The 27,056-nt window shown below is 38.0% G+C and overlaps 1 protein-coding gene across 1 annotated transcript; it reads right to left on the minus strand.

The window, feature by feature from the left end:
* Positions 1 to 11,073: 11,073 nt before the first annotated feature.
* AGA (aspartylglucosaminidase) lies at positions 11,074 to 25,481 on the minus strand. Its single transcript, XM_041480161.1, has 9 exons — positions 25,313 to 25,481; positions 23,328 to 23,481; positions 22,063 to 22,175; positions 18,993 to 19,105; positions 18,104 to 18,218; positions 16,064 to 16,139; positions 15,235 to 15,342; positions 13,031 to 13,164; positions 11,074 to 12,204 (listed from the first exon to the last, which is right to left on the minus strand). Exons 1-9 carry the CDS (start codon positions 25,455 to 25,457, stop codon positions 12,104 to 12,106), a joined length of 1,059 nt encoding a protein of 352 aa, XP_041336095.1. The 5' UTR covers positions 25,458 to 25,481; the 3' UTR covers positions 11,074 to 12,103.
* Between the last annotated feature and the right edge of the window lie 1,575 nt (positions 25,482 to 27,056).

Raw genomic sequence — 27,056 nt, forward strand, 5'->3', positions numbered from 1 at the left:
CTTTAAACATAACTTCTTTTGTTCTATCACAGTACTCATGACAACAGTGACAGTAACCATTTGATGTGCAAAAAATCCTTCATAATTTATTAGAGACAAGGACACTGTAGTATGGAAGAGACCACCTGAAATGGGGAAAACTGGGAAATGTATTTAAGCTTTATTCAAAAAACAATGCAGCACAACACAGGGATCACCAGTTTTGTTATCTGCTCCCAGTTAAGGAGCATTTGCAAGGTGTTTTTGCTCCAGCTAGCTGACTTTTGAAAAGCACAATATTAGCTTAGGCTAACATCATTTCAAACCTAAGGCAATATCCATTAAGAATAACTAGAGAAAAAAAATAATGCATAACCTCTTATAAAAATAATTCAGACTACATTTCTCAACTATAAATAATTCTATACCAGCAAAACCCCAAAGGTTTTAATAAAAAAGAAACAAAATCCAAGCATTTATTAATTTATTAAATATGTTCTAGAACTTCAGGATGACCTAAACATAAAAATGAAAATTTGGAAATATCTTTAGAAAAACACTAAAGTTACAAGATATCTATAAACAAGCTAAAATTTAAATTCAATTTTTAATCTAGACTACATTTGAAGAGCAACTTTGCAATATAAAAGTTAAACTCATCACTATAGCAATACTGCTGAGCCTATGGAAGTGAAAAATACATTTAACCACAGTTCCACTCAAGGCAAAGATGGTGGGCTGTGGGGAAATTCTAAAGGATGGTACTTTGACATGAAGTGGTCTTGAATATAATAGTGTAACTTGCTTTGATTATAACTGAGAAATAACATTTAAGTCAATGCTTGGCCTTGTAGAGGATAAAAGTAAAAAATGCACTCAACACTAGAATGCATGAGCAAGCTTAAAATCCATTTGTATGAACAAGAACTTAGAAAAAAAAAACCAAAGCACTTTCTTTACTGTGCACATAGAATATGTAATTTTTCCTTTGCTTTTCAGGCAGCTCATGTTAGTTGCACTGTATTTGCCACTTTTCAGCTTCTTTCCAAGGTTCAATCATCACCTAGTATTTCAATGCCATACAGTTTCACCTAGAAATCCAAGCAATATCTCATGCTACACTTCACTAGAAACAGAATATACTTCTTTTTAGTCAGCCTAAATTAATTTAATGGGACAAGGCTTTACAATAAAAAAAAAAAAAATCTCTAAAAGTAGGCTTTCAGCAAATGCATTTCTTAAAAACATGAACTGATTTCAAGTAGACCAGAACAAATATATCTAATGTTATCACACACCATTCTTTAATCATAAATTAATCAGGATTACTGTAAGTAATTTAAACCAGTGTCAGATACTAAAAGCACCAACAATGTTACACAAGAAGTTCACAATAAGGACAGAAGGTTTCAGAAAGTTACCTTTGAAACTTTTGCATCTTTGTGAGAAAGGAAACCACTGAAAAGGAATTAAAAGTCAAAAAACCCCACCATTACATAAACACATCAGAAAATATGTTTTCCTTTTGCAGGAGAAATGTACTAAACATGTAGTCTTGACATTAGCTATTAAAGGTTCTTGGGTTCCACAGAGCCCAACCCTGACAAAGATCAGGTGATCAAAGCAAGGTGTAACCACACAAAGCATCCCCCTACAGCCTGACTTGCCTTTTTTGGACACAGCAATCTGAATGAGATGTAAGCATAGAAAAAACTTTTGCCCTAAAACTATTCAGATATGCAGATGTTACAGCACATACAGAAGTTTCGACTATATATATTTTGCTAATTATAATTTGTTTTGACAAACTAAAACAGGAATTATTTAGTTTATGGATTGAAGCAGAAGGTGAAAAGCAGTTATGGGACAAAATAGATGGGATTCAGGTGAGGGGAATAAAGCCCTGAAACTATGGTGCATATAAGGAGGTCCCCTCTCACCTGAAAAAAACTGTCATGATTACTAACTTAAAACTTTATTTAGCAGATCTCAGGTGATTCTAGTTTGAATGTAATGCATTAGGTACTACTGAACTCAGTCCCTGATAACGATTAACAGCTGCAATTCAAACAACTTTTGTTTCCTCCTCATTGCTCTGCACAACCTACATTTGGGTGCTGCCTAGAACACATTACTTTCAAATTCAGTTTAAAGCCTTATTGATTGCACATGGTGGATTAACTTAATTTATTGTTATATCTACACATAAAGCACATGGAAAAATTCAAGCACTTGAACTTTGTTCCTAAAATCACTAGAAGCCATATAAAGCCTATTTTTCATATATCCATTTAGCTGTATCTGTTGTGAAATTTAAAAATTTATATGGTATGCAGGACTGACAGCTTTAATGGTAATAAATATTGGAAAAAAAAACCATTCCTGAGATAGCACGATTAATCAAGTTACACTTTTTTATTTTGTCAAAAATACTAGTAGTGTTAATTGCAAGGTTTCAGGTGACAATCAGCTAACAGGCTCTGCTGATTGAGAGGAGTCTTTTAATGACAGTTTAGGTGATTATATTCACGCTATATTTAGAGCTTGTTTGGGCTGCTTGATTGAAAAAGTAACAGAAAAAAACCCTTGTAACTGAGGTTGGGATTGTCTCCTAGGAGCAAGAATGACTGCAAAATCTGCAGCTATTGGATTCTACTCCATTAGTGGCAGAACTGCAGGCTCAGCCACCAGCTGGCAGCAGGCTGCCTTTGCTCAAGATGACTGAGTCAAGAACCAGCCATATTCAGTGTTTGGTGCTACAAAAGCACAACTACATCAACTTTGAAAATGAAAGTATACCCAACTGAAACTATTTATTTAAAATCAATCACCTTGCTTTACTGAAAGTTTCTAAGTAAGAGAATATCTATCCTGAAATTTTAGAAGCCCTCTCCATGGGCAAAAGTTAAAGATAGTGCTTCTCTAGGGGTCAAGGCCCCTCAGTGCAGACAGAAATATTTCCTGTGCTCTATGTTCCAACAACTGTACATATCCACTGAAAATATTGTTTCCTAGATATTCCAAATAATAAAAGGATTTTGCATTGTAAAAAACCAGCAAGGTCAAAAGAGATGACCTTCAATTTTTCATTATGTACGTTCACATACAATTTTGCCACCATGATAAATACATTATAGTAATGGCAATTTATTCTATAATTTCTTTGCAAACCTGCCAGGTGACTGTAATGCTCTTCTCTGGTACAAAAACAAGTCCAGCAATTCGTTTGGGTCAGCTAGAACTATAATTTTTCCAGAAGTTTTGGAAGACTTCATGAAGATGTGAGTTTGAGGCAGTCAAAATGCAGGAAAATATGTGCTCAGATTGCAGAAGAAAATAAAACAATTCCCACTTATTTCCTGCAATAAGAATGAATGAATGAACGAGTGAATGAACGAGTGAATGAATTAATTAATGAAGCTGTTTCAGTTATAAAATATCCTGAAACATAAATTTCATGTGCTTGGCCATATGATTAAGACAGATGGCAGTCGCAATCTCTCACCTAAATCAGTGTGCACTTTTCTCTTCAGGCTGTAACACTGCTTTACCAGATAGCTCACCCTGAAGTGTCATTTCCGAACACATGTTTCCATAACCCTGTTAAGTAAGGCTGAAGTAAACATTCTTGGATGTAGGAAAGATATACTGATCATTAATTAATTACTGAGAATACAGTGATATCTGCTAAATGGTTCTCCTGTGGACAGGCTGCTAACATTGCCAGAACATATTGAAATTTGATAACTGTAAATTCCACACACGGCATGGCAGACCTGAAACTGGGACTGCATAAAGAAAAGGGTTGTGCCTAGGCTGGTAGTCTCACATATTTGGTTTGAAAATAAAATTTATTCTGTGAGAAAAGAACACCTAGCTTGTAATTCTGAGGCATGAGATATGTACACTGTTAGTCATTCACTATTAAGTCATAACATTATTGGGAACAGACACTTGTTAAAATGAAAATGTCATAAGTGAGAAGTTAAAGAACCACACTGACAGCAAATTCTTGTAGTCAGAAGTTTTACCAGAAAGTTGCCTTAATGCCTTATTAGTGAACCACTCAGGAATTTGATCTGTTTTTTGAGTTCTGGTGGTATTCAAGGAATGCTTAAAAGATGGTAAGGAATGGGAGAAAAGGTTGAAAACCAGAAGACGTGGTGAGGAGGTGGGAATAGTTTTGCTCAAGGTGACCTTGCAGCTGGGATTGCTAAAAATGTCAGTCTGGGAAAAAAAAATTCATTTATTATGTCTAGTGTGGTTTATCCTCTGCCTGTTTTAAATGGAACTCCTGTGAACATAACACAGTCTCACAGAGATGCACAAAGCCTTCTGTAGCAGTAAGGCAGGCAGAGACCCTCCTGGTGCCCACTAGGATGAGTTAAGCCCAAGGAGCCTATGTCCCTGTAGGTCTCTGCTGCCCGGTTTTTGAACGAGGCTCACAATTAAATAAATTTACTCTGCATTTTAGGTGTGGCTTAGTGGTTGCCTTGGTTACTGTATGTGTTGATTCGCACATTACCTAACCAGCACTGACAGGAATAGACATGGGTCAGCATGTGTGCCCTTATGGAATCTTCCGTCTTCCTAAAGAAGCAGATCTTCACATACTATCTTCCTCATCATCTCATGTTTCTTACTGAAGCTGTTCCACCTAGTATAAATGAATTGCTACTTATTAAAGGAAAATGAAGAGAAAAAGATTCTTTGGCCTCAGCGTTCTAGGATAATTAGGCAGGTTATTATTTGAGCATGGATTTTCATGTTCCACACACAATAGCACAGTCATTAGAAGAAATGCAACAAACCACAGATGCACAAACTCCCTACCAGCTGAGCAGCACTCAGTGTGGTGGACCAGCAGGTCATCCAACAAGGCCCTGGGGTTGAGCTTGAGGACCTGTTATCTTACTAGCAGTGGGAGCTACTGGTTTTATGCAACCTCAATAACAAAATCATAGATCTGGGATACTTACAAAGATAGAAAGCAGCAGCTGCTACAAAGTACTGAGGTCTTCATAAAGCTTAAAATGTTGGACTCCAATGTCTAGGTCTCTTTTGGAATTTCGCAAGAAAAGGCAACTTTTCCCTTTTTGGTGCACTCTGAACGAATACTGAGACTAAAGGCTGAGTAGTACTGTATTGTCCAGGGATTTTGTTATTCGGTGTGAGAAATACTTTAGAGGCACTTACATGAGATAGTGTATTGGATGACCACATTGCCTGAACTTCTAGTATGCATTTGAAGTTCTTCCCAAATGCCAAACCTGGAAAAATTGTAGGTACAAAGCAGAACATAAGTTCAACACTGACTGACATATTATGAATAGCTGCCTGACCAAAGTGCAAAAATTATCATTGTAAATGACAATTGGAATATTTATCTGGCATTAGCACTTATATTTCTCATAATGAGGCACTACATTATTGTTATAAAAGTACAACTTTATGCAAGATCAAACTTCTATTCCCAAGTCTGAAAGAGTCTTGATTTTTCAAATTAAGTTACAGGGTTACGGCTCTATTCTTGAGTGTGCCTGCAGATGTTATCATAGCTCCACTGAGCATATTGGTGATTGTCTCTTCCCTAAAACTCTTTGTGATTCAGTAATCAGACATCCCTGTGACAGAACTCCCCAAGAATCCAATCTCATAGTCTGTCCAAACACAGCGGTGTTAACACAAAGCACATCTCACAGTGACTTTCAATTAAATAGCCAGTCAAGGAGACTGAATTCATAGTGCTCACATTTTCATAAAGCATTGTAGTAGCAGCAGCTGTTCTGAAGCTGTGAAGCCTCCTCAGTCAGCAGAAATTCAAATTCACATTTTAACAAAGAGAAGGTGATCCAAAAGTTATATGGGACTCTGTACTTTCCCATCCTGAAAATGGGAAACCTGTGGTAGATAATTAAGTATTTACATGACAGAAGAGAGAATAAGGGAAACACAACAATAGACTGTTGATAAAAGAATAAAAGAATACTAGATGCCCATCCTGATTTTTCGTATCTTTTACTGAATTGTATTGGGGAAAAAAAGAGTAGATGGGCCTCTAGCCTGAGGGTTGAATCATGAAACCTACAGGGAGACAGGCACCTTACTTCAATCTGCAGGAAAATTTAGAAGAGTCTTTTTTTGCCAAACTAAGAATGTGCTGTCACCAGCTGGATAGTTTCCCGTGCTCCTCAGTGCCCTACTGTGTATTTCTGCATTCTACCTTTTGTTAGTATTAGCAACTGTGTGGCCCTAAAGCAAAACAGAACAGCTTGCTTACATTCTGAAAAAGAAAAAAATTACTTTTTTTTTAGCTATACAGCAAGCTGATCCATTTTGTGGAGCTCCTCAATTACCAGAACCAACTGCATAACTGAAGAGAGAATACATACTTCAGGATGAGGGTAGTATCCTGCTCCTTTTGAGTAGCAAAATCTTTCTTCAGCTAAAACCATCCTTGAGAGATGGACAAATATAACCTTGTCTTCGCCCCTTCATTATTAATTGTTAATTGTTATTAACACTTCATTCTTCCTTGTCCAATACAGTTGCTTTTGGTGTATTGTATTAGCACTGCTGTAACTATGATTCCTGGAGCTCAAAACAGGAATGATGACGGTATGATATACATGCTTGATGCATGCTCCCCCAGCAAGCCCTGCAGCCTTTTCTTGCAGCTATTAGATGGGAATTTAGAGTCGATGGAATGGGGTGCAGGCAACTGCTATTCTCAGTGCAAAGTGCAGAGGGAGGTCAGAGAGGCTAAACTTCTGGATCTGGAATGAAGCATGCACCAGTCTGCCAGTCCTGGTATAGGAACAGTAACCTCCAGTGAAGAGACACAGCAGGCAGGGAGAAGTAGCACTGCAGAAATCAGTTAAAGGCTGGTAACACCCTCGGGCAGCAAAGTGATGTTATCCCTAAAGACCCATTTTTGGGGCTAGCACTTTCTCTAAGCACTGACAAGATCTGTCATAACTCTAGCTGGGAAGTGAGATCACAGGACTTTTCATGTTGGCAGATTTGTAAGAATGGGTACAAATGGAATGTCAAAAGTTACAGTTCATTAATACTGCAGCTACTCCAGTGTAATTTACTTTCTACCCTATACATACAAATTAGTCTTCAGTAACAACCAGATTAACAAAACACACTTGACTGCATATGATTTAAACTTGTTTATAATACCTTTTCACCCACCCTTTTAATTTAATATTTTGCTACGTGTATCACTGTAAATCCTCCAGAAAAAAAAACCACATATCTATAGAAATTATTACACAAGGAAAGTAGGAAATGATCAGTTCTACATTGCTACCCAATGCTCAGGAAAAATGCTGCAGATAAAAATATTAATTTATGGCAAGTTTTAGTTCCTTTGTACTTCTCTATGTATCAGCCTGCCAACCCAACCACAAATCTCACAGATGATCCATGATAATTTGTCTTGGAATTTTTCTTGTAACAATGCCTATCCAGGAGCAGCATTAAGCTAACAGCATAATTGTTTTTGTTTTCAAAAAGCCTGTCACACTGTATTTAATAAACCACGTATGCCATCAAGCATCTACTTAGGAACAATAAGCATTCACGATCTTGCTAAGTATAATTCTAAACCTGTACTGCTGCAATACTGTAATCTACTGCTTCAGTAATTATGCCATCTTTAAAAGATCATATCATATAGAACTGAATCCTCCCAGTCAAATACTGCATGACAAAATTATACTACAACACAGTCTACATCATGCATGAAGTACACTTCAGAAAGAAAATTGAGCAACAGTTGAACCTGGATGGGTCTAGCCAGAATGTGTCAAGAAATGAATGTGTTATGACAGGCCTGCTGGCAACAAAGAAAACAAAATTAATATAAAGAAAACATTTATAAACTGAAAAACTACAGAACTGAAGAAAATATAAAGTACCATTAATGGCAGAACAGGAAAAACACCACTGGGATTCTTCTGATTATAGGGGGAAAAGCCTTTCTCCTATTTGGGAGGGTTAGGTCTATAAGAATTTTTCTATACTTGTATTGAAAAAATAACAAATTTGGGTCTTCCCATCTGTGCATAAGAATATTTGAAAAAACAATGCCACAGCATTTATCATTTAACTGAATTTCTTATTTCTCCAGATCTTTAAATGATAAATGTTTAGAAATTGGAAATATAAAATGCAACACAACTTTCCAACTACATTCAATACATTCAATGGCAAAGCCCACTGCTTTCTATGTAATTACACAACACCAGCAATCAAAATTATAACATAGCAACAAACAGGGTCAAAATGTATTTCAGAGTCCAGCTGGCAAGTATGCAGAGGGTGAAAATAGGAAACTTCCTGTTCAACTAACACATGACAGGTTTTTTTCTGTGCAGAGAAACAAAATCACCATTTTTAACCAATAAAACCCTCTGACATTTACAATACTTAAGCTTTTGAGCCTTTGTAAGCTCTACCTGGAAAAAGTATAATCAAAACTTCTTGTAAAGCTTTTTCGCTATCTTATTAGGAAACAGAAAAAAAAAGTCACCAGTATCAGGGATTCCCTTAACTGGCACCCTTTGAAGTTGCTATTGCTTTTATTTCACAGCCCCCCACCTGTCACTGTAAAGGTATGAGCTAATCACACGAAGACAGCACTGCAGCAGCAGCTGTATTTACTTACCTTGATTCCAGCTGTCAGGGGAAAAAAAAGAAAATGAAAACACAGATAAGGTTGTTAAATGCACAAACATAAATGTTTGCTTCTGACTCAGTAGCTTAAACAGTAACAATATTAGTCACAAAATTCTTGAGATTCACTAATTTCTGCTCCATGAACATTTCAGTTTTTGCTGTAAATTTAATGGAATTTATGCAGAGGAATGAATAGACCCTCCAGTGAAAACATTTGTACTTCAGTGCTTAATATATAACATACCTGCTGTATATTAGAACTGGAGTAAATTTAACTGTATAACTGATGTTTCTTCATGCACACAGACTATAGGTAATAGCACAGAAACCCTGCACACAGTCTGTGTTTCAAAACAAGAATGAACAGCACTGTTATGAGTTACAACAGTCACATGATAAACTAAACTCAACAAAAGCTGATAGATTCACTTCAGTTTATACAGCACTGTAGATTCCATCAAAAAAATCAATCTTGAATTCTCTAAAACTCTGAATTATTCCTAACTGAGGGAGCTACAAATGAAAGAAAGTGTTTCAGTGGTAACCAACAAATGGTGAAATCACAGGGAAGCTTTCTTTAGTAAGTGCATATGAAACTTTGTCAGGGTACACACAGATTGCTTTATTAAGGAACAATCTGATGCCATGCAAAAACAGAGCATAGTTCACTTTTAGTCAGACTGTTGAGCAAAGATTCTTCTTCTGTCTTTAGAAACAGATAAAACATGGCTAAAAAGAAGCAAATGAACTTTAAAAAGCCCCACAGCTTTACAGACAGATGCATTCAATAGAACCACTAAATCCTCATATTCTGTGTGGTAAAAGTTGGATAGTAAAAACTGAAATCGAAAACAGTAAAATACTGTTTTGTAACCCCAATGGATTGTCACAGTTTTTGCTTACTTTTGACAGGAGTCTGTACTTGATATCTCTTCTAAAAGAATTTTTGTGTCTACTAAGCATAACAGAACATCATGAACAACCTTTAAAGGAATATTTTAAGACAAAATATCAAGCCCATTATTTTTCTAATTCTGTCCATAACATCAGAATGGTACATACTTAATATTATGATTTAATACATTGTCAAATTAATGATATATCAATGACATATCAAAATAATTTACGCAAACTAACCCTTTCATTTATAACTAATGCATCATCACAAAGCAACCCATATTATTAAACCCCATGTATTCGTGCCTATGTCTCATGGAGACAAGTAATTTTCATAGAACAATAGAATCAGTAAGGTTGGAAAAGATCTCCAGGATCACCAAGTCCAACCTTTCATCAAACATCACCATGCCAGCAAAACCATATTACAAAGTGCCATGTCCAGCCTTTTATGGAACACTTCCAGAGACAGTGACTCCACCATCTCCCTGGGCAGCCTATTCCTATGCTTGACTACCCTTCCAATGAAGAAAATCCTCCTGATATCCAGCCTGAACTTCCCTTGGCACAGCTTGAGGTCATTTCCCCTTGTCCTGTCACTGGCAGTCCGGATAAAAAGGCTGCCTCCACCTTGCTACACCCTCTTTTCAGGCAGTTGTAAAGAGCAATAATGTCCCACCTAAGCCTCCTTTTCTCCAGGCTAAACAACCCCCCTCCCTCAGCCATTCCTAGGATTTACTCTCTAGACCCTTCAAAAACTCCAGTGCCCTTCTCTGGGCTCACTCCAGCCCCTCAATGTCCCTTGTGTTATGAGGGGCCCAGAACTGGACACAGGACTCAATGTCTGGTTTCACCAGTGCTGAGCACAGAGGGACAATCCCTGCCCTGGTCCCACTGGCCACACCACTGCTGATCCAGGCCAGGACACCATTGCCTTCTTGGCCAGCTGGACACAGCTGGCTCACGTTCAGCTGCTGTCAGCCAGCACAGATAAGCTGACTATGTAGGAAGCTAGCACTGCAACAGTGACTTCAAGATGCACTGTTACAGGGTACTCATAACCTTTACTGGCATAGACTAGCTAGTACAAAATGACATAAGCACTCTAGAAAGCAATCTATGGATGTTCCCAAACCTCTTTAAGAAATGAATCCTGCAGGATTCAGCTGCAGCAATTTGAGACATTACTGCTCTGCTCCCAGTACTGAACCTTCTATGTTCATAACCCATGATGCAATCTTCAAAGTAGCAATCACTAGGATTTTATTAATCTATTTGCACTTGACTGCCTGAGTTATGTGAAGATGGAGTGGCCATGGAAGAAACATTGTAGGTAACACAGGTAGAAAACTTAATCCATTAAAGATGTACTCAGTAGGAACTTCTCTGACAAAAGCTTTCTGTGGCCTGCAGTGAATACTGCTACAACATGCTCTGAGGATCCAGTGACAGAAGTAAATCACTTTGTTGATGAAGTTCAATAACAAGCCATTAAACAGCCATTCTAGTTTGAATGGTTTATTTCCAGCTTTTAAAGATACCACCTTGAAACATAAAGCAACAATTAATTTAAGACACAGTACACAAGCATCTAAACGATTTTATTAATACATTAATGTGTGATTTTATTACCCAATGATTTTAAGTAGACAGAATAATTAAAGTGACAAGACACACTCTTCTTACTTGTCTCCTCTTTTGCCATTCTCTAGCTCAAGTTTAGTAGAGATTCAATCAGCAAGCCACCAATTTAATTGAAGACAATGATCAAAGAGATCTTCAAATACCTGTGGAATAATCCTCATGATGCTAAAGTCCTATTACAAATGAATCCTGGTGTATCTAGACACAGAAAGTGACAAAACCCAAAGCTACAGGTAACTGTCACACTCTAGGCATTCAACTGCTCCTTGGTAGAGGTTCATGTGCTGTAGGACAGGGTGAGTGCACAGCATATTACTGACAAAGAAATCACTGTCATTATGGTTCCTAACTTAACTTCCACTACAAAAAACAGGTAACAGGATGATTTCCAATTGTCTTCACATCCAGTCAGTCAACCAAAATTCCTTGAAGGTTTGTACTACCAGGGATGCTTTCTCAGCTGTTGTGGAACAACTTAGAATGGTCCATAAGGACTTCTTATCTCTTCATTAAAGCTTTGAAATAGTCTCCACTACTCCTCAAGCCTCTTTCCTTGCGTGTCAGCATTTTCATGCAATTTCCTTTTCAAGATAAAAGAAAACCTGGACTAAATCTTAGAAAGACAATTAAATATTCTCAATATAAGTTTTATGTGTAGAGTCATAGCTCCACTTCCAGCCTGTTATTCCAAATGTCTGACAAATATATATTTAAATGGCAAGACAAAGGGCCTGTTCAATGGTTAGTATTCATCACTTCTGGGTACTCACTTCTTAGGAAAACAAGCAGGCCACAATAGCCATTAAATGCTAGAAACAACCATTTCAAGAAGTAATAGCTGGTGGAACTTAGCACTGTCCTCTTTTAAGTTGAGATGCTAACAGGATAAAAGAAATTAAATGCAGTCTACTACTTGCTCAGTTGGTCGACTTAGCAAAGGGTTTGAAACCATGAAGTGAAACTGAGTGAATCCTGGAATTTTATTACATGCAGCACCTAGGAAAAAATAAAAAAAAATATTCTAATTTACTACATTTGGGATTAGTCTCTCTGTCATTGTATTTTATCATCCAAAGATCCAGTTACTAATTCTACTACAGTGGTATAATTATTCTTTTACAATCTGTTTAACCCAAGACATCTTGAAAGTATTTCATTTTTAAGTTAAAATACAGTACTACTGACTGTTGTAGAGCAATTAATGCTCTTATAGTACAATTCAAAACAGTAACACAAGTCAGGAAAATCTCTCTCTCTTTCAATCCTGATTAATTTAATGAGTTCCTTCAACACTAATCTCTTAAACACAGAACTACAGGAAGTAAGAGATCAAAAAATAAGCAAAGCAGTCTAACTATATAATCCACACTGATTAGCAAATTGTACTTCCTACTGATCTAAGAGTTCACTAATGAGATGCCTGGCACAATGACTACTCTTAGATCACTTTGAAGCTATGCTTAACATTCATACTCTCCTTCCTCTATGCCATATCTAGGGAAGGCAAAGCAGTCTTTTTTTAAAATCTTCAGATTAATCATATACAGTCCAGGAAAACAAATGAAGGTTAAATATTTCTGGGTTTTGCTAAGACTTTCACAAAATTTGTGAAAGTCTAAGACATCAAAACACAAAATTAAATTATCTCCAGTCTGCACTAGGACACAGCTGCCCTGCTAACCAGCATTCCATACTGTGAATGGCCAGTACTGCTGCAGTCTTTAAAGAATAATTAAAGAGTTCTTTAAAATCTATGTTCAGTTGTCTACATCTGTGACTTAGTTAGGGTCAAGCACCTTTGTCTGCAAAACAAAATACATACCATAACTTCCAGTTGTATTGGCACAAATGATAGCACCAAAGAACTTTGGAGCATACTTCCGGATTCTGGAAATAACTTTCTGACAGGCTACTGTTGGGTCTGTTCCCATCCTCATATATTCCACAGCTTGGTAACTAAAAAAAACCAACCCCATACTCAGAAAATTAGCCATATTTAGGTTATGTAATTTAAAATACCACAGAAAAGACCCTGGTTTCACTGAATAATGGAAACACATGATATTTTTTTAGGCCAACTTCATATTGGCAATTATTACTCAAATTATACACAAAAAGCAATTAAAAACAAGACTAAAAGAGACTATAAGATGACATCCGTAACATGTATCATTCTATGGCAGGCCAAACCAAGACAGAACTCTGATCATTTGCAGTAGAAGAGGCTAAGCAAAAGATCAGTTGAAGAACTGCAAGGAGCAGTGGCTTAGAAGACTTAGTCGCTTCTACTTTTCATCACATGATTGGGTTTAACATTAGAAGTAATTGCTAGTTTTCAGAAAGGCTAATGTCAAAATAATTTTTTGAGGAAAACTCAATATTACATTACTGATAAATTACTGAGTTCAGTAAGCACTAAAAAAAAATATTTCCGAAAAAAATTTAAGTTTCTGAAAACATAAAAATTGACAGATTTTCTTTATTTTATGAATATGAAGGCACCATGTTTTGATCAGGACATTGAGCCACTTTCAAACTTTTTGCAAAGTGATTTAAAAAAACCCCTTATTCTAAGAGTAATCAAAATTAATTTCCTTTATATTGAAAGAAATTGCTTGAGATGAACCAGTTGCATTTCCAAAATATCCTGAGGTAAAAAATTACCTATGCTGCCATTTTCTTTCAGAACCTGAAGATTAAATGATAACTCATGACATAACTTACAGGCAAACAACATTTTATCACTTTGATGAAAGATGCATAAACCAAGACAAACTCTTTACACTAAGACATCTACCAATTGCATTAATTACAGATGTTATCAAAGTACCACAGAAGAGAAAAACTCTTGCATTTTGAGACTCCCTATTATCTTTGATTTATTCTAGCAATCAAATAGGTTCAAGTTATCTAAAGATAACTACCTGAATATAAAGCTGTATTACACTCTTGATTAATCAAAAACTCAACAAGAAGTTACCACCTCAATGAAAGCATATGGAAAATATTAACAATTTTGCCCTTTATTTGACGCTTTCTACACTTTTAGAAGGTTAATTCTTGTCTTTGTTTTCATGTGGTAATATCTAAATATCATTGAATTAGTAAAAATCTTTATCTATAAGGAACCAGTAATTAACCACCTAGTCTGGTGATTAGCCCACTGCTGCCAACATTAAATGTTCTAAGCATTACAAACAAACACTTCAGGCTGCTTAAGTGCAATCTAAGCTTTTACTGACTAGCCTTATAGTGGAGATTAACTCACTACTCATCTTGGTATCTTGTATGACAAGACAGATAATTCATGAAGTTGTCAACTGCCTTGTATTTGAAAGACTGACTCAGAACAGCTTGAATTCATTGACAACATCTATAAATATGCAACAGCTAGCAGGCTTTCTTGGCTGCCAGAGTTTCAGATAAGTTGCCGGAGCAATATGAAGGCCACTTCTGTATTATCCTTCAAGCATCACTGCCCATTATGTTCAGCATGGACTTCAATAATTGATTCCTGCAGAGACCAACCCACGAGGATGCTCAAGAAGAGAGCCATTTCTTACACAGTTTATGCAACCACTGTGACAACACTAAAACACCTCTTTCAGTTTCAAATTAGATACAATTACAAAGGATTGCTGCAGTGATACCTCCTGAGTGAGCTGAGACCCACAGCTCATCCTTTCTACAATTTATGGTACTTTCCCACACAACAAAGTGCTTTGGAGAAGAAAGCTAATTGGTTCTGCTAAAAAGCATACAGGTTGGAAATTTACTCATTACCTGCTGCCTGTTTGCTCACAGCTTGGCAGTATTAAGGGATCTGTCATCAGGATATTTAAGTCTCTTCTTTTAAGACAGATCATAAGGGTAACTTGGTTCTGCTATTATTCTTTCCCCTTCCACTCCTTCCTTTACTCCCACTTCAGCAGCCACTAAGTCAGACCATATTTTTAATCTATTTCTTCATTTGCTGAGTCCACATTTTGCTGCAGAAATCTAGCGAAGTGTGCCCTAAGGACAAACCTGGGTAAGAAGCGCATCATGATGTCACCATCCCCAGTGGCTGCAGCTCCTCCGGCTGTACTATCCGCATAGGATCCCGCTCCAGCTATTGGAGAATCTCCCACACGGCTGTAGTGAACAATGGAAAATAAAAACCAAACTTTGTCAGTCTTACTGCCTCCAGCTGACTTAGCATTAAACCCACAGGAGAACAGAACAGGTAAAGAGGTCAATCCACTGCAGTCAAAAGTCTTGTCTTAAAACTACCTGTAAAAATGATCTGTGATAACCTGACTGACCTGAGGCTTAATCCACTGCCAATGCATAAGTTTCTGTTTTTATACTGACTATAGTTAAGTCAGTGAGCTTTAGCCTGTGGGCAACAGTAAGCAGCTGGGGACATTAATTTGTTCAATAACTTCTTGCTAAATCCAGAAATTGTCTGACTTGGTTGACAGACAATAATCCTAACTGTGTAGAAAAAGTATCTCAAAGACAAAACACAAGCCTGAGGCTCTGATTTTATGTACATTTCTTAGGAGACTGTGTGCCTCTCCAAAATGCTTATTTGTCCCTGGTGCCTTGCCTTACAAGTTGTCTCACAACTGTGCCAGTTGTTTGTGTCTCTATATGGTGAATTAAGCAAGCTGAAAAACAAACATTCCCTCAAATGCAACACATACTCTTGCGACTGCATCGGTTTCTCAACATTAGGATTTATGGCAAGTGCACAAAAAAAAAGCAAAGCCATTTTATGATCTACAGGTTAATGTTTTAAGCCTCAATGACAAGTTTAACATAGGAAACAAGGTGGGTAAAAAAGGTTTTTTGTAAAATCAGAGATACTAACCCTGGAAGTTTGTGGATTGCACCATTAGTAGATGTCCCAGAAGCAACGGCTCCACTCACACCAATTACAACCATACCTAAGATTTTCAACAGGGACAAAACATATTAAGGAATACTATTAGCATATTTATTTAGTTGGCAATACCCTTATCAAACAGAACCACAATGCCCAGACTATTCAAATGAGTGATATCCTGAAATACAAGAGTTGTAATCTTTCAGAAAACACGTTCTTTTTAAAAGATATTTGAAAATTTTTACAATCTAGTACAAGAGCTCAAAAAGGAATGTTAAACAGTGTGTGCACACTGTTCAGAGCTATATGTTATGCTGCCCAAGCAGCCACTGCCTCCTGATACACACCTCTGTTAACCAGTAGAGAACAAGTACCTGGTGTCACCACATCGAGCTCCAATACCATCAGAGCAACAAAGTTTAAAAATTATAAATGGTACTTGAAGGAAATTTAAAAAAAAAGTCAGATGCATGAGCTTAAATTTGGCAGAAGATGATACATTGCCTACCAAAGTAACTAGAATTACATGGTGGACAACCAAATGTATGGATGAGCCTACCCCTTGATAATTTTGTGCTGGTGAGAAAGCCACTGCCTAATACTAAAGAAGTTTAGACCGTCACTTGGAATCAGTTTTGGGAACAGTTGCTTCTCCACAGAGCAAAACTTTACCTCAAAAGAGCAGGAGAGGACATGAATTGCTGCTAGCATAAAACTCCAGTACAAACTGACAGCAAAGAAGCAGAATTTGATGAGATCAGTTCTGTTTCTCTGACCTCACTAAGCAGTATCTTCTTCTCACAGAAAAACTTCCTGACCAGAAGGAGCTAAAAACATAGAGGCACAGACCCAATGGCTTCTGCAATGAGACTGGAAAGGCATCAGCTCCTACCAATGTCCTAAATGCATGCTGAATGAAGACTTCTCAAAATGTGCTACTAAGAGAATTATTTCCTACGTAAAACAATGGGGTGGGAGAACTTGAAATACTAATACAAAATACCATCATTTACTACAAAACAGCTTAGGACTACTTAATGATAAATCATTTCATAAATTGTATTTAGCAAATTCCTCTCTCCTGACACTCCACAATTTCTAAGTTTTCCAGCACTTACTGAATTACCCCAGTAAGTAAGCTAGCTATCAACTTCAGAATTTGGTAGGTTGCTTGACTTCTGTAGACCATTAATTGATTATTAGTAGGATGAACTAGAAACAAAGAAGAAAGACTTAACACTTGAAACAACTTGTTAATTCTTGGTCTTATAAATACCATCAGATGAAAACTTATTGCTAAACTTAGAAAAATCCTAACTAAACCAAAAAGTGCAAGTTTCAAGACTACAAAGTATAAAGATATGAAAGATGTGAATCTGTAACTGCTCTAGTCCTTTGTCTGATCTGTTCATTAATCAACTTATAGTCTTAGCAATTAATGATCCTCAATCAGTAAACTCTCAGAAGTTTTTGGGACTACTACTGCTACTGTCAATGTTTTAATGTTAGTTTCTGTAGAAATTTACTGATTCAAAAAAAAGCCAGGATAGAAGAAAAATGAAAGCAAACTTTATTTTATAAGCCTAAGGAGTGTGAAAAACGCTGCTTTTAGATGGCAACAGGACTAATGGTATACTCATTTCTTCTACCACTGCAAGGCCTTTTAAGTTGGTCTGACAGCGCACCATAATCAAGACAAACATAATTATTTCAAACTTAGTCAGTTTCCTAAGCATCCACGGCTGCCCAAGCAATTATGCCAAGCTATCTATGGGAAAAGCAGCAAGGCAATGAACAAGAGTTAATGGCAAAAATGAAGCCAAGTGTCTGTGCAGCCAGTGAACTTGAAAAAAACAAATCCTACTTTTAGGCACTCCATCCTAACACATAAGTAACAGAATCTTGAAACCACTACAAACAGGAAATAATTCCTATATTAAATACTCTTCTTTAAATAAGTATGATTTAATCATTAGAGGAATGAGAAAAAAAAAGATCAGCATCAGAGTTACCAAAAGTTTTTACCAATAGTATCATGGTTATGAACACTTCTTTGTGAGCTGGTCTGTTCTTCTTTATGAGTTACTTCTTCACGCCGTTTATACGGTCCACAGGATTTTGAAGAGTCTGGCACCACATTCTGTAATTAGTTTGTGATTTGCATGAATAATATAACATATTCAATACAGATAAATTAAAAAATACTCCAATCAATACCTATAATCTACCATAAAGGCATTAGATGCCCAGTACTTAGACCACAGAGGTGTACTGAGATCCCAAAATTGTTTTGCTTAATTAATAAAGACTAATTTCTTATTACATGGTAAAATTATTTTCCTGGAAAAGTTACGTTCTTCAAATTAAGGACTCTTTTGCTCAACCGACTGGTCAAAAAAGACCCCAAACCAGTATACAAACATATAGAATTCTGTAACACCCAAAGCAAAAAACAGCCCCATTCAAACAACAAGCCAAGCTCACCACAACAGGCAAGTTTAATGGACATCTGCACTAACCTGATGTACTCATAGGTCTGCATAAAGCCTCTCAACTAACTATTTAAATATCTTAATTACTACTGTAAGATTTTCTTTCAGAAATTTATACATGCATCAAAAAATACATGCACTGCTTTGTTTATCTTGGTAAGTCCTGTCCCAGTTAAGAACTAAAGAATAACTCCCACACCAAAACACTACTGCAGCAAGGTCAAAAGCAGCAGGATCTAAGAAATAATAACTAGACACATACACTCCCAAGTCTAGCAATTGCTTAGTAATACCAAGTTTTTTCTGTCTAATAAGCAAAACTTATTTTGTTCACATTTAACGCATAACTTCAATATAAGCTGAAAGAAAGAGACACTACTGACTTTCTAAATCCCCCCTTCACTGCCATCACTGCACTGTACCTTCCAGTAGTTTGGCTGACAGCTTTGATTAAGCCACTCTGAATACAGTGAAAGGGATTTCTGGGTAGTTAAATCTTCATATGGAAACCCCATTCTGACAGCAAACAGGGAGGCTTGAAAAGCAAGAACAAAATAAAAAAGAAACATTAATTTATTCACAGTTTTATGTGTTTTATGATAATGTATTCATGTTTTGGTTTTTTTAGAAATCAAGAAATTTGACATCCTTTTTGGAGACGAGCAATACATCTTCAGGGACCAGTATCAGCCATTAGAGTGATGTACAACTGCAGTAGCCAACTCTGACTTCACAGGCAGTGACATAAAAGTTTTCCCAATGAAAGAGAAACAAATTCAACTCTGTTAATCAACTGGACACAATTAAGAGGGTGAAGCAAGAACGGCCTAGGCTGTGTGCATCACAGAAATAAATAAGTCCTACAAATATAACTGTATTTTCCATAAAAAGCAAACTTTTATCAAATATAAAGAACATAACACTACATTTGCCATTAAAACTGATACCTGAAGAAAGCAATCCACCAGTTTAAATCACATTACACTTTGTCCTTGCAGCTTTAGAAATGACTGCTTCCTTGTTTTGAAAATTAATATAGTATGTGGCAAGAGAGCAAAAGAAATACCAAAACTATCAATGAAAGAATGCTACACTTCTAAGAATGACTTATCATTAGGCAAAGGGAAAAGAAAAAAGATCAACTCTTCTGTCATCTTTTAGGTGTAGATATCTTTGATATTACCCAGTAACAGATACTGTTGCTAGGTTCAGATGCTTGAATTTATATTATCAATCCTTGATAATAATATCACTATAATGCACAACTGAACAAACTTATCCAGTCCAAGAATTAAGAGAAGCCTTCAATTATTTCTGGACTGCTTTTCTATATTTTTCTTAAAAACTGACACAAGTATCAGCACTCAGTGGAAAAGAAAACTGACAGATTCAATTAGATAAATATTTTCCCACTTATGGAACAGGCAGGCAGAATTTTTTTGGGGGGGGGGGGTTTGGTTTGTTTGTTTTTTTTTTTTTTTTATTTTTTTAAGATAAAATTGTGCTTGTGCATGTTTGTCAAGAATTCTTTCATAGTTTTTGAAACATTGTTTCTATTCCAGGAAGCAGAGTTCCTAATTTTGCATCTTGAATAAAAATGGAAAAAAGATCAACTCTTCTGTCATCTTTTAGGTGTAGATATCTTTGATATTACCCAGTAACAGATACTGTTGCTAGGTTCAGATGCTTGAATTTATATTATCAATCCTTGATAATAATATCACTATAATGCACAACTGAACAAACTTATCCAGTCCAAGAATTAAGAGAAGCCTTCAATTATTTCTGGACTGCTTTTCTATATTTTTCTTAAAAACTGACACAAGTATCAGCACTCAGTGGAAAAGAAAACTGACAGATTCAATTAGATAAATATTTTCCCACTTATGGAACAGGCAGGCAGAATTTTTTAAAAATGCCTGCAGAGATTACATGAATTTATATGAAAAGATTTTACTATTCTAGCTTTTTTTCTGTAATACAAGTATTTCTATTTAGAAATACAAGTATTTCTATTTTGTTCTCCCATATGCCAGTTTAAAGGTTCATATGGATTTTCTTTTTTTTCATCTCGTGAAGACAACCAGAGATTCTCTTATCCAAGTTCTGATTTCCACAAAAAATACATTTCTTCAAAAGAAATAGTCTTTCTCAATTTCTCCACTGCTTTCATTAATTCATTACCATTAAACACCATCTACAATTTTTACTCAGATGAATCTTTAGCTTTCACATCTTTCTTTTGCCACTACTGCTGGATGTTTTCTTCTGAGCAAGCTATCACTGACAGTAAGTATTCAGCATAATAAACTTGTCCACATGCCTCCATCAGGCAAAGAGCTATCTTCTTAGGTTGGAAGATGTATCTAAAATCAGCATTTTTATCCTTCTGTTTCTTCATTTTCCTTATCCTTTCTGTTCATTCTCCTGATTAAAAGTTAAAAACACTACAGTAACTAGCAATGAGGGGAAAATGAGTACTAGGAGTATTGCTCCCTCCACTATTTAACACCTGACCAGTTTCTTTTTCTGCACTACATGTGAAATTTCTCTTAGGAAAGCCACTCATCATCATGGTCAATTGCCTTAAATTAAATAGAATTTACAGGTTACTCTGTTCAGACCTTCAGTTAAACTGTATCCTCACTTCCCAAAATTGTTTCATTTTACTCCATCAAAAGTTGCTCGTGCACTTACCCTGCACAAGCTAATTATTTCAAGAATATTTAATCTTTTCTTATCAATTTCAAAGCACTTGAATCACCATTAATGCTCAGATGTCATTTTTCACACTTGTTTGCATATTTCTTTCTGAGCAGGTAGAGGTTCAGAGCAGGCTTCTTAAAAGCCAAGAAACTATTCACCACTCACTCCTCTGGGGAATGAACAGCTGTTTTTGAAACTGGTACTACTCTGCCAACAGCAGCCTGTATTTAAAAAGCTCAGCTAACCCTCCAATTTGCTATTGCTCTTTTTGTTGTGCCTGGGAGTACAGCCTCTAATGAGTTCTCACTAATACTTTTAAACTATGAAATACACTCATCACAATCAATATACCCCAAAATATTAGAATTTAACTCCAGTGCCTATTAATTCTGCCATTCCTCAGAAAAAGTTACTTAATGGTTTTAAATGCAACATTTACATCTAACTGTTTCTATAGTGTCTTTTAATAAATCATCTTTGGTAACTTGGTTATCAGTGATATTAGCCTTGGGATTACAAGTCAATATTTGCAGTTAAACTGATGGAAAAAAACCACACAACTATTTTTTCTGTCTAAAAATAAACCTATTTCATGGACACAGAATGAAAGAATAAACACTTTTGAACTATTTGAGTAGAATGATTTGATTGCCAAGGAATTATTCCACCTATATTACCACGATGAAAACATGGCAATTTTATTATGAAGTGTTTTAAAATGAGGGCTTGACTTGGAAACAGTTAAAGGAATAATTACCTGTTGGAAACAGTTAAAGGAATAATTACCTGACTCTCCCACTAGTAATGTATGCTTAGTGTATTCAATGACCTTTCGTGCTACACCAATCGCATTTTTCACACGCCTGAGATCCGCAACAGCCCCAACTTCCATAGTGTTGCTGGAAACAAGGAATATTTAAAACTTAAAACTCCAAGAATAATTGCACATTTTTTACTAGCCAAAATCTGTTCTCATCTAAATCAAAAAGCTTGCTCCTTTACCATAAAGCTTTAATTGATCTATGCCACAGACAGATGTCATTAAATTAGTAGGGAAACACTTCCTACATATAGTTTCCTTTCACAGGCATGGAGATGGTGCTCAAGAAACAGCACTTCCATTCACAGCAATATTTTCAATAGAGTAACTACTTTGTTACATCAACTCATAACATGAACCACACATTTGCAATTACTTTTTAATCAAGACAGCTTTAAACAGCAAATAAATGATTGAAGAAAATTACTCCAAAAAGTGAAATATTTATGGACTGAATGTAAAGGGAAAGCTAACAATGCTACAAGCCATCTGTTTCAACTGCTATACCTAGAACTGGATTAATGCACTACAAGTGAAGAGTCATTTCCTACTCTTCCAACGATCAGGTATGTTATTTTTCTTTGTTTCACAAGTTAGCTTGTCCCATAGTCAGCCTCAAACCACCAAGATGCTGTAACAATCCTTAAGTGTGCTAAAAATGGCAGGTGTGAGAAACAAGTTAATGGAAGTTGACTTTCAGTGGGTGTTGTATGAATTGATATTATTAATTATACTGTTGATTAAATATTATGATGTTGTCAATATTAATATAGCGATACGTGCTGTGGAGTGGCTGATGTTGTTGCAGTGGCCTAGCTGTAAGGCTGATTTTGTGAGGATGGTTTTGTGTCTTGTGTTTGTGAGTTTACATTGGATGGACTGTTGCTGGCCAAACCTGAGACATGACTTTAAAATGAGCAGAACTCACCCAGTGATAGCCCTGAGGACCACAGTGATGAAACTGCCTGGATGCTCAGGAGAGTGACATGGGGCGAGACTATGTAAAATCAAAATAAATATGCAGCAAGCTGATGGAACACCTGGGGTATAAAAGGCAGAGCTGCCATTTTGTGGATGACCCTCTGGTGTTCGGCCATGCTCCCAGTGCTGTACCTTTTGCCTTGTGAACTTTTTTATTCTTCTCAATAAAACTCTTATAATGCATTCCCACTTGGGGTCTGAGCCATTTATAACAGCAGGGATCATTCTCTTCTCTGTACAGTTTCCTTACCCATCCATAATCATTGCATCCAGAGTTGTTTCTCCACTTTCATCTGGGCTTCCACCGTATCCCACGCTCCCATCGCACTGATCGATCTCACATTGACCACAGCCTCTCTCGACTGCATCCAGCTCTGAACCTCCCGACTCCAATACTCTCCAAGCTGCAATCAACACAAATTATTAAATGTCACTAGGGAAAAGTTTCCACTGCTGCTTGAAGACAGACATGATGCAGGTGCACTACATAAGTGGATAAAAACCAGGAAACTATAAATCACAGACTGTGAAGTCAAAATATAAAGATAACCAAAAGAACTGGTTATATTTTCTAAATTCACTATTCACTTTTCTAAATATTCTTTTCCCTGTGTATCTGATTAGTACTTCTGACTAAGAAACAGAGCTTTTCTTTTGCCTGAGATATTATTTATTAATAATTACCACAAGTTCTCTATATCAAATGCCCTTCTCTGTCCAGAACCAATCATTACTTTATCACCACTTCTTTAAAGCCTTCTGGGAGAAGAAAGAGGGAAAAAAAAAAATCTTTCACCTCAAGAAAATAAAAAGGCCAAAATAAAAAGCTGCCCTCAAAAATTTCGTATGAGAATATCAAGTGTCCAATTGCAGAATAAAAAGGTATAAACCTACACCAGCAACTACATAAGCACAAAAGCAAAGTGAAAATTATACTTAAGAAATTAAGTCTCCACATTCTCCTGTTCAATCCCTGGTCTTCTATTCTTCAGGATCTAGATCATGGTGCAGCTTTGTAAGGCATTGCAGATGTGTCAAACAACATGACTTGAATACACTGAGCCTGAAGGTATTGCACATACAAGATTTCACAAGGATGGACCTCAGGCAAGATCTTCTAAGGTGCCTGAGCTTGCTGCCACTGACAATCACAGTCCTGCTTACCCCAATTTGTGCTGCCTCTGGCGCTCCATCACCTGACAGACCCAGCACAGGGGAGGCAGCAAATGCCAAGAAGCCTAACCATCACAGATGCTTCACAACTAATACATGAAGTTGCCTGCACCAGGGAAGCAGTAAGACTTAATACCATGCATCCAACTGCACACATGCTTGCCTCTATTACAAACTTCAGTGTGAGGGTTGTCTGATTCCTATTACCTTTACTGCCGTGACTAGCCTTAGCACAGGCTTTCAGAAGCTACAAAGCCAAGGGCCTTGCAATTTTCATGAGTGCACTTCTGGCCATTGCAAGGCTTTATTGGTAACTCATTTCACGAGTAAGCATTTTGTTGTTTATTTAGGGCTTATTTACAACTCGGCTGTAATAAAATAATCTGCAAGTCTTTTAAAATTGCTATTCACAGCTAATGTATGTTGCCATAGGGAAAGCCTGCTTTGACTGCCAACAACACATCACAAAACAACAGTTTCAAAGAAATAATGTAACTACCTAATTCTTTAGAGGAATAGAAAAAAAAAACCCCAACAACAAAACCTTTAAATACTGCACAAGAGTGCGAACTACATTAACAAAAGCATGTCTTTGATCTAGCTTTTCCGCAGTTCATAACTCCCCTGGTTAATTTTTGTGGGTTTTGGTCGGGTTTTTTAGCGTGATTTCCCATCGTGGAAAGTGAAACCATTTGCTTGCAGGCTCCCAGCGGCAGAGACGGACGGGCAAGCTCCGGCGCTGGGCCCTTCCATAGGAAGGGAAACCCTTTCCAAGCCGGCCGAGGCACGTCCCGCCGGCAGCGGGGCTGCTCCGAGCCGCGACGGGGCAGCGCGGAGAGCAGAGCCCGGCCTCCGCTGGGCAGCCGGGTCACAGCCGGCTCCTTCTGGCCACGCTTCAGCCCAGCCACGCCTCAGAGGCTCGCTGTTCCTTAAGCAGCACCACCACCCAGGTCCGCCCGGCAGCCCCTCAGCAGGAGGCGCTCCCGAAAGGCACCGAGCGGCGCGGCGCGGCACAGCACCGCCCCATCCGCCCCGCTGCAGCCCGGGACCCCGCCGGGACACCTGTCTCTGCGGCCGTCCTAAACGCCCAGGTGTTGATGACTACAGGCAGAGCGGCAGCTGAGGCGGCGCCCGCCGGCGTCAGCACACCGAGGAAGAGGAGCGCGACCGTCACTCCCTGCCAGTGCCCGCCGCGTCCCGCCGCCATCACGCCCGGCCCGGCCCCGCTGTGCTCCGCCGCCTCCAAGCAGGCGGCGCAGGCGCGCACGGGCCGGCAATGACCGCGCTGCGAGCGCGGCCGGGCCCGGGCCCGGCGTTGGCCGTGGCCCGGCGTCGCGTTCTGCAGTCATGGAAACCGTGTCATGGCAAAGAAGAGCTAAACCCTCAGCAAAGGCCGAGGCCCACGCCCACAAATACAGTTTGTATTTCGCAGAATCATAGAATGGTTTCGGTGGGAAGGGACCTTAAAGATCACATAGTTCCAACCCCCCTTTCATAGGCGAGGACACCATCCAGTACACCAAACTGCTCAGACACCTATCCAACCTGGTCTTGAACTTCCAGGAATGAGGCATGCACAGCTTCCCGGAGTAGCCTGTTCCAGTCCCTCACCACCCTCACAGTAATGAATTCTGTCCTAATATGAAATCTAAGCCTACTCTTTCAATTTGAACCCATTCCCCTAGTCTGTACATCTATTTAGACATGTACGTCTAAATAGTCTTGCCTCATCTTTCCAGTAAGTTCCCTTCAGGTACTGGAAAGTTGAAATTAGGTCACCTCGAAGCCTTTCCAGGCAGAACAACTCCAGTTATATCAGCTTTTTCTCTTGTGAGGTGCTTCGTCCTTCTGATCAGCCTGCTGTGGCCTCGCTCCAGCAGGTCACCTCCTTTCTGTGTTGGGGTCCCAAAGAGCTGGATGCAGTACCTGAGGTGGGGTCTCACCAGAGCAGACTAGAGGGGCAGAATCTCCTCCCTCAACCTGCTGGCCATGCTGCTTTCCATGCAGCTTTTTTATTGAGTCTGGATGTGTGTTACAGCCAGCGTGCTTGTGCAGGGCCGCCACCTGCCCATGAGATTGCCAGTGGTGCTGGAGTGCAGGAGCTGAGCTGCGGTGGTGTGGGAAGGCTGTGCAACAGCAGGGCTGCAGGGTGGGAGCAATCTCCCCCTAAGCACATGAGATCCACTTGCAGCATCTTCATGTGCTACCTTGCTAGCATGGATGTCTTGTCAAAAGTGCCTTATGCCACAGAGGCATTTCTGCGAAGGGTGTCTTTTGGGACCTACTACAGCCAAACAGTTTATTTAAAAAATGGTGAAAAGCCTTGTTTTACAGAAATCATAAAACTTATAACAAGTAATTTCTTAATTCTGCCCCTGCCATTCAAGCTTTTAATGATAAACAATTAGCTGTAGTTTAAAGCCATTTGACCCATTGCCATAGCACTCTGACAGTTTCCAGGTCTGAAGGCTTACCTGCTGTAAGCAGAATTCACTGGCTTGTGTTCAGGGCTGATTAGGTTCAAGGAGCTGCTGATCATCAACCAGCTATTATATCTGAACAAAATTAAAAAAGGTGACTTTTGCTTCTATGTGGATATAAAATCAACTAATTTTTTTTTAAATAATCTTTTGGCTTGTCCTCATTACTCCTTTTCAATATATAATGTGCCAAACTCAATTACACTTTAGCAGCTGTCACCATGATATTTTATGAAAAATCCTTTGCTAGGATTTTTCCCTCCTGGGAAGCTGAGGAGCCTTAGGAGAGAAATGTAAACAATAACTATCTGCTGCTGTGGAATGCA

The sequence above is a fragment of the Pyrgilauda ruficollis genome, unplaced genomic scaffold (genome assembly GCF_017590135.1).
Source record: "Pyrgilauda ruficollis isolate IOZ18807 unplaced genomic scaffold, ASM1759013v1 scaffold5, whole genome shotgun sequence".
Lineage (NCBI taxonomy): Eukaryota > Metazoa > Chordata > Aves > Passeriformes > Passeridae > Pyrgilauda > Pyrgilauda ruficollis.

Coding starts and splice junctions, on each gene's coding strand:
- AGA (XM_041480161.1), bottom strand. CDS start 25,457: ATGGCGGCGGGACGCGGCGGGCACTGGCAGGGAGTGACGGTCGCGCTC. Junction 19,106..22,062: donor ATTACTAGTGGGAGAGTCAG/GTAATTATTCCT, acceptor TTGCTTTTCAAG/CCTCCCTGTTTGCTGTCAGA. Junction 15,343..16,063: donor GCAATCCACAAACTTCCAGG/GTTAGTATCTCT, acceptor TGTTCACTACAG/CCGTGTGGGAGATTCTCCAA.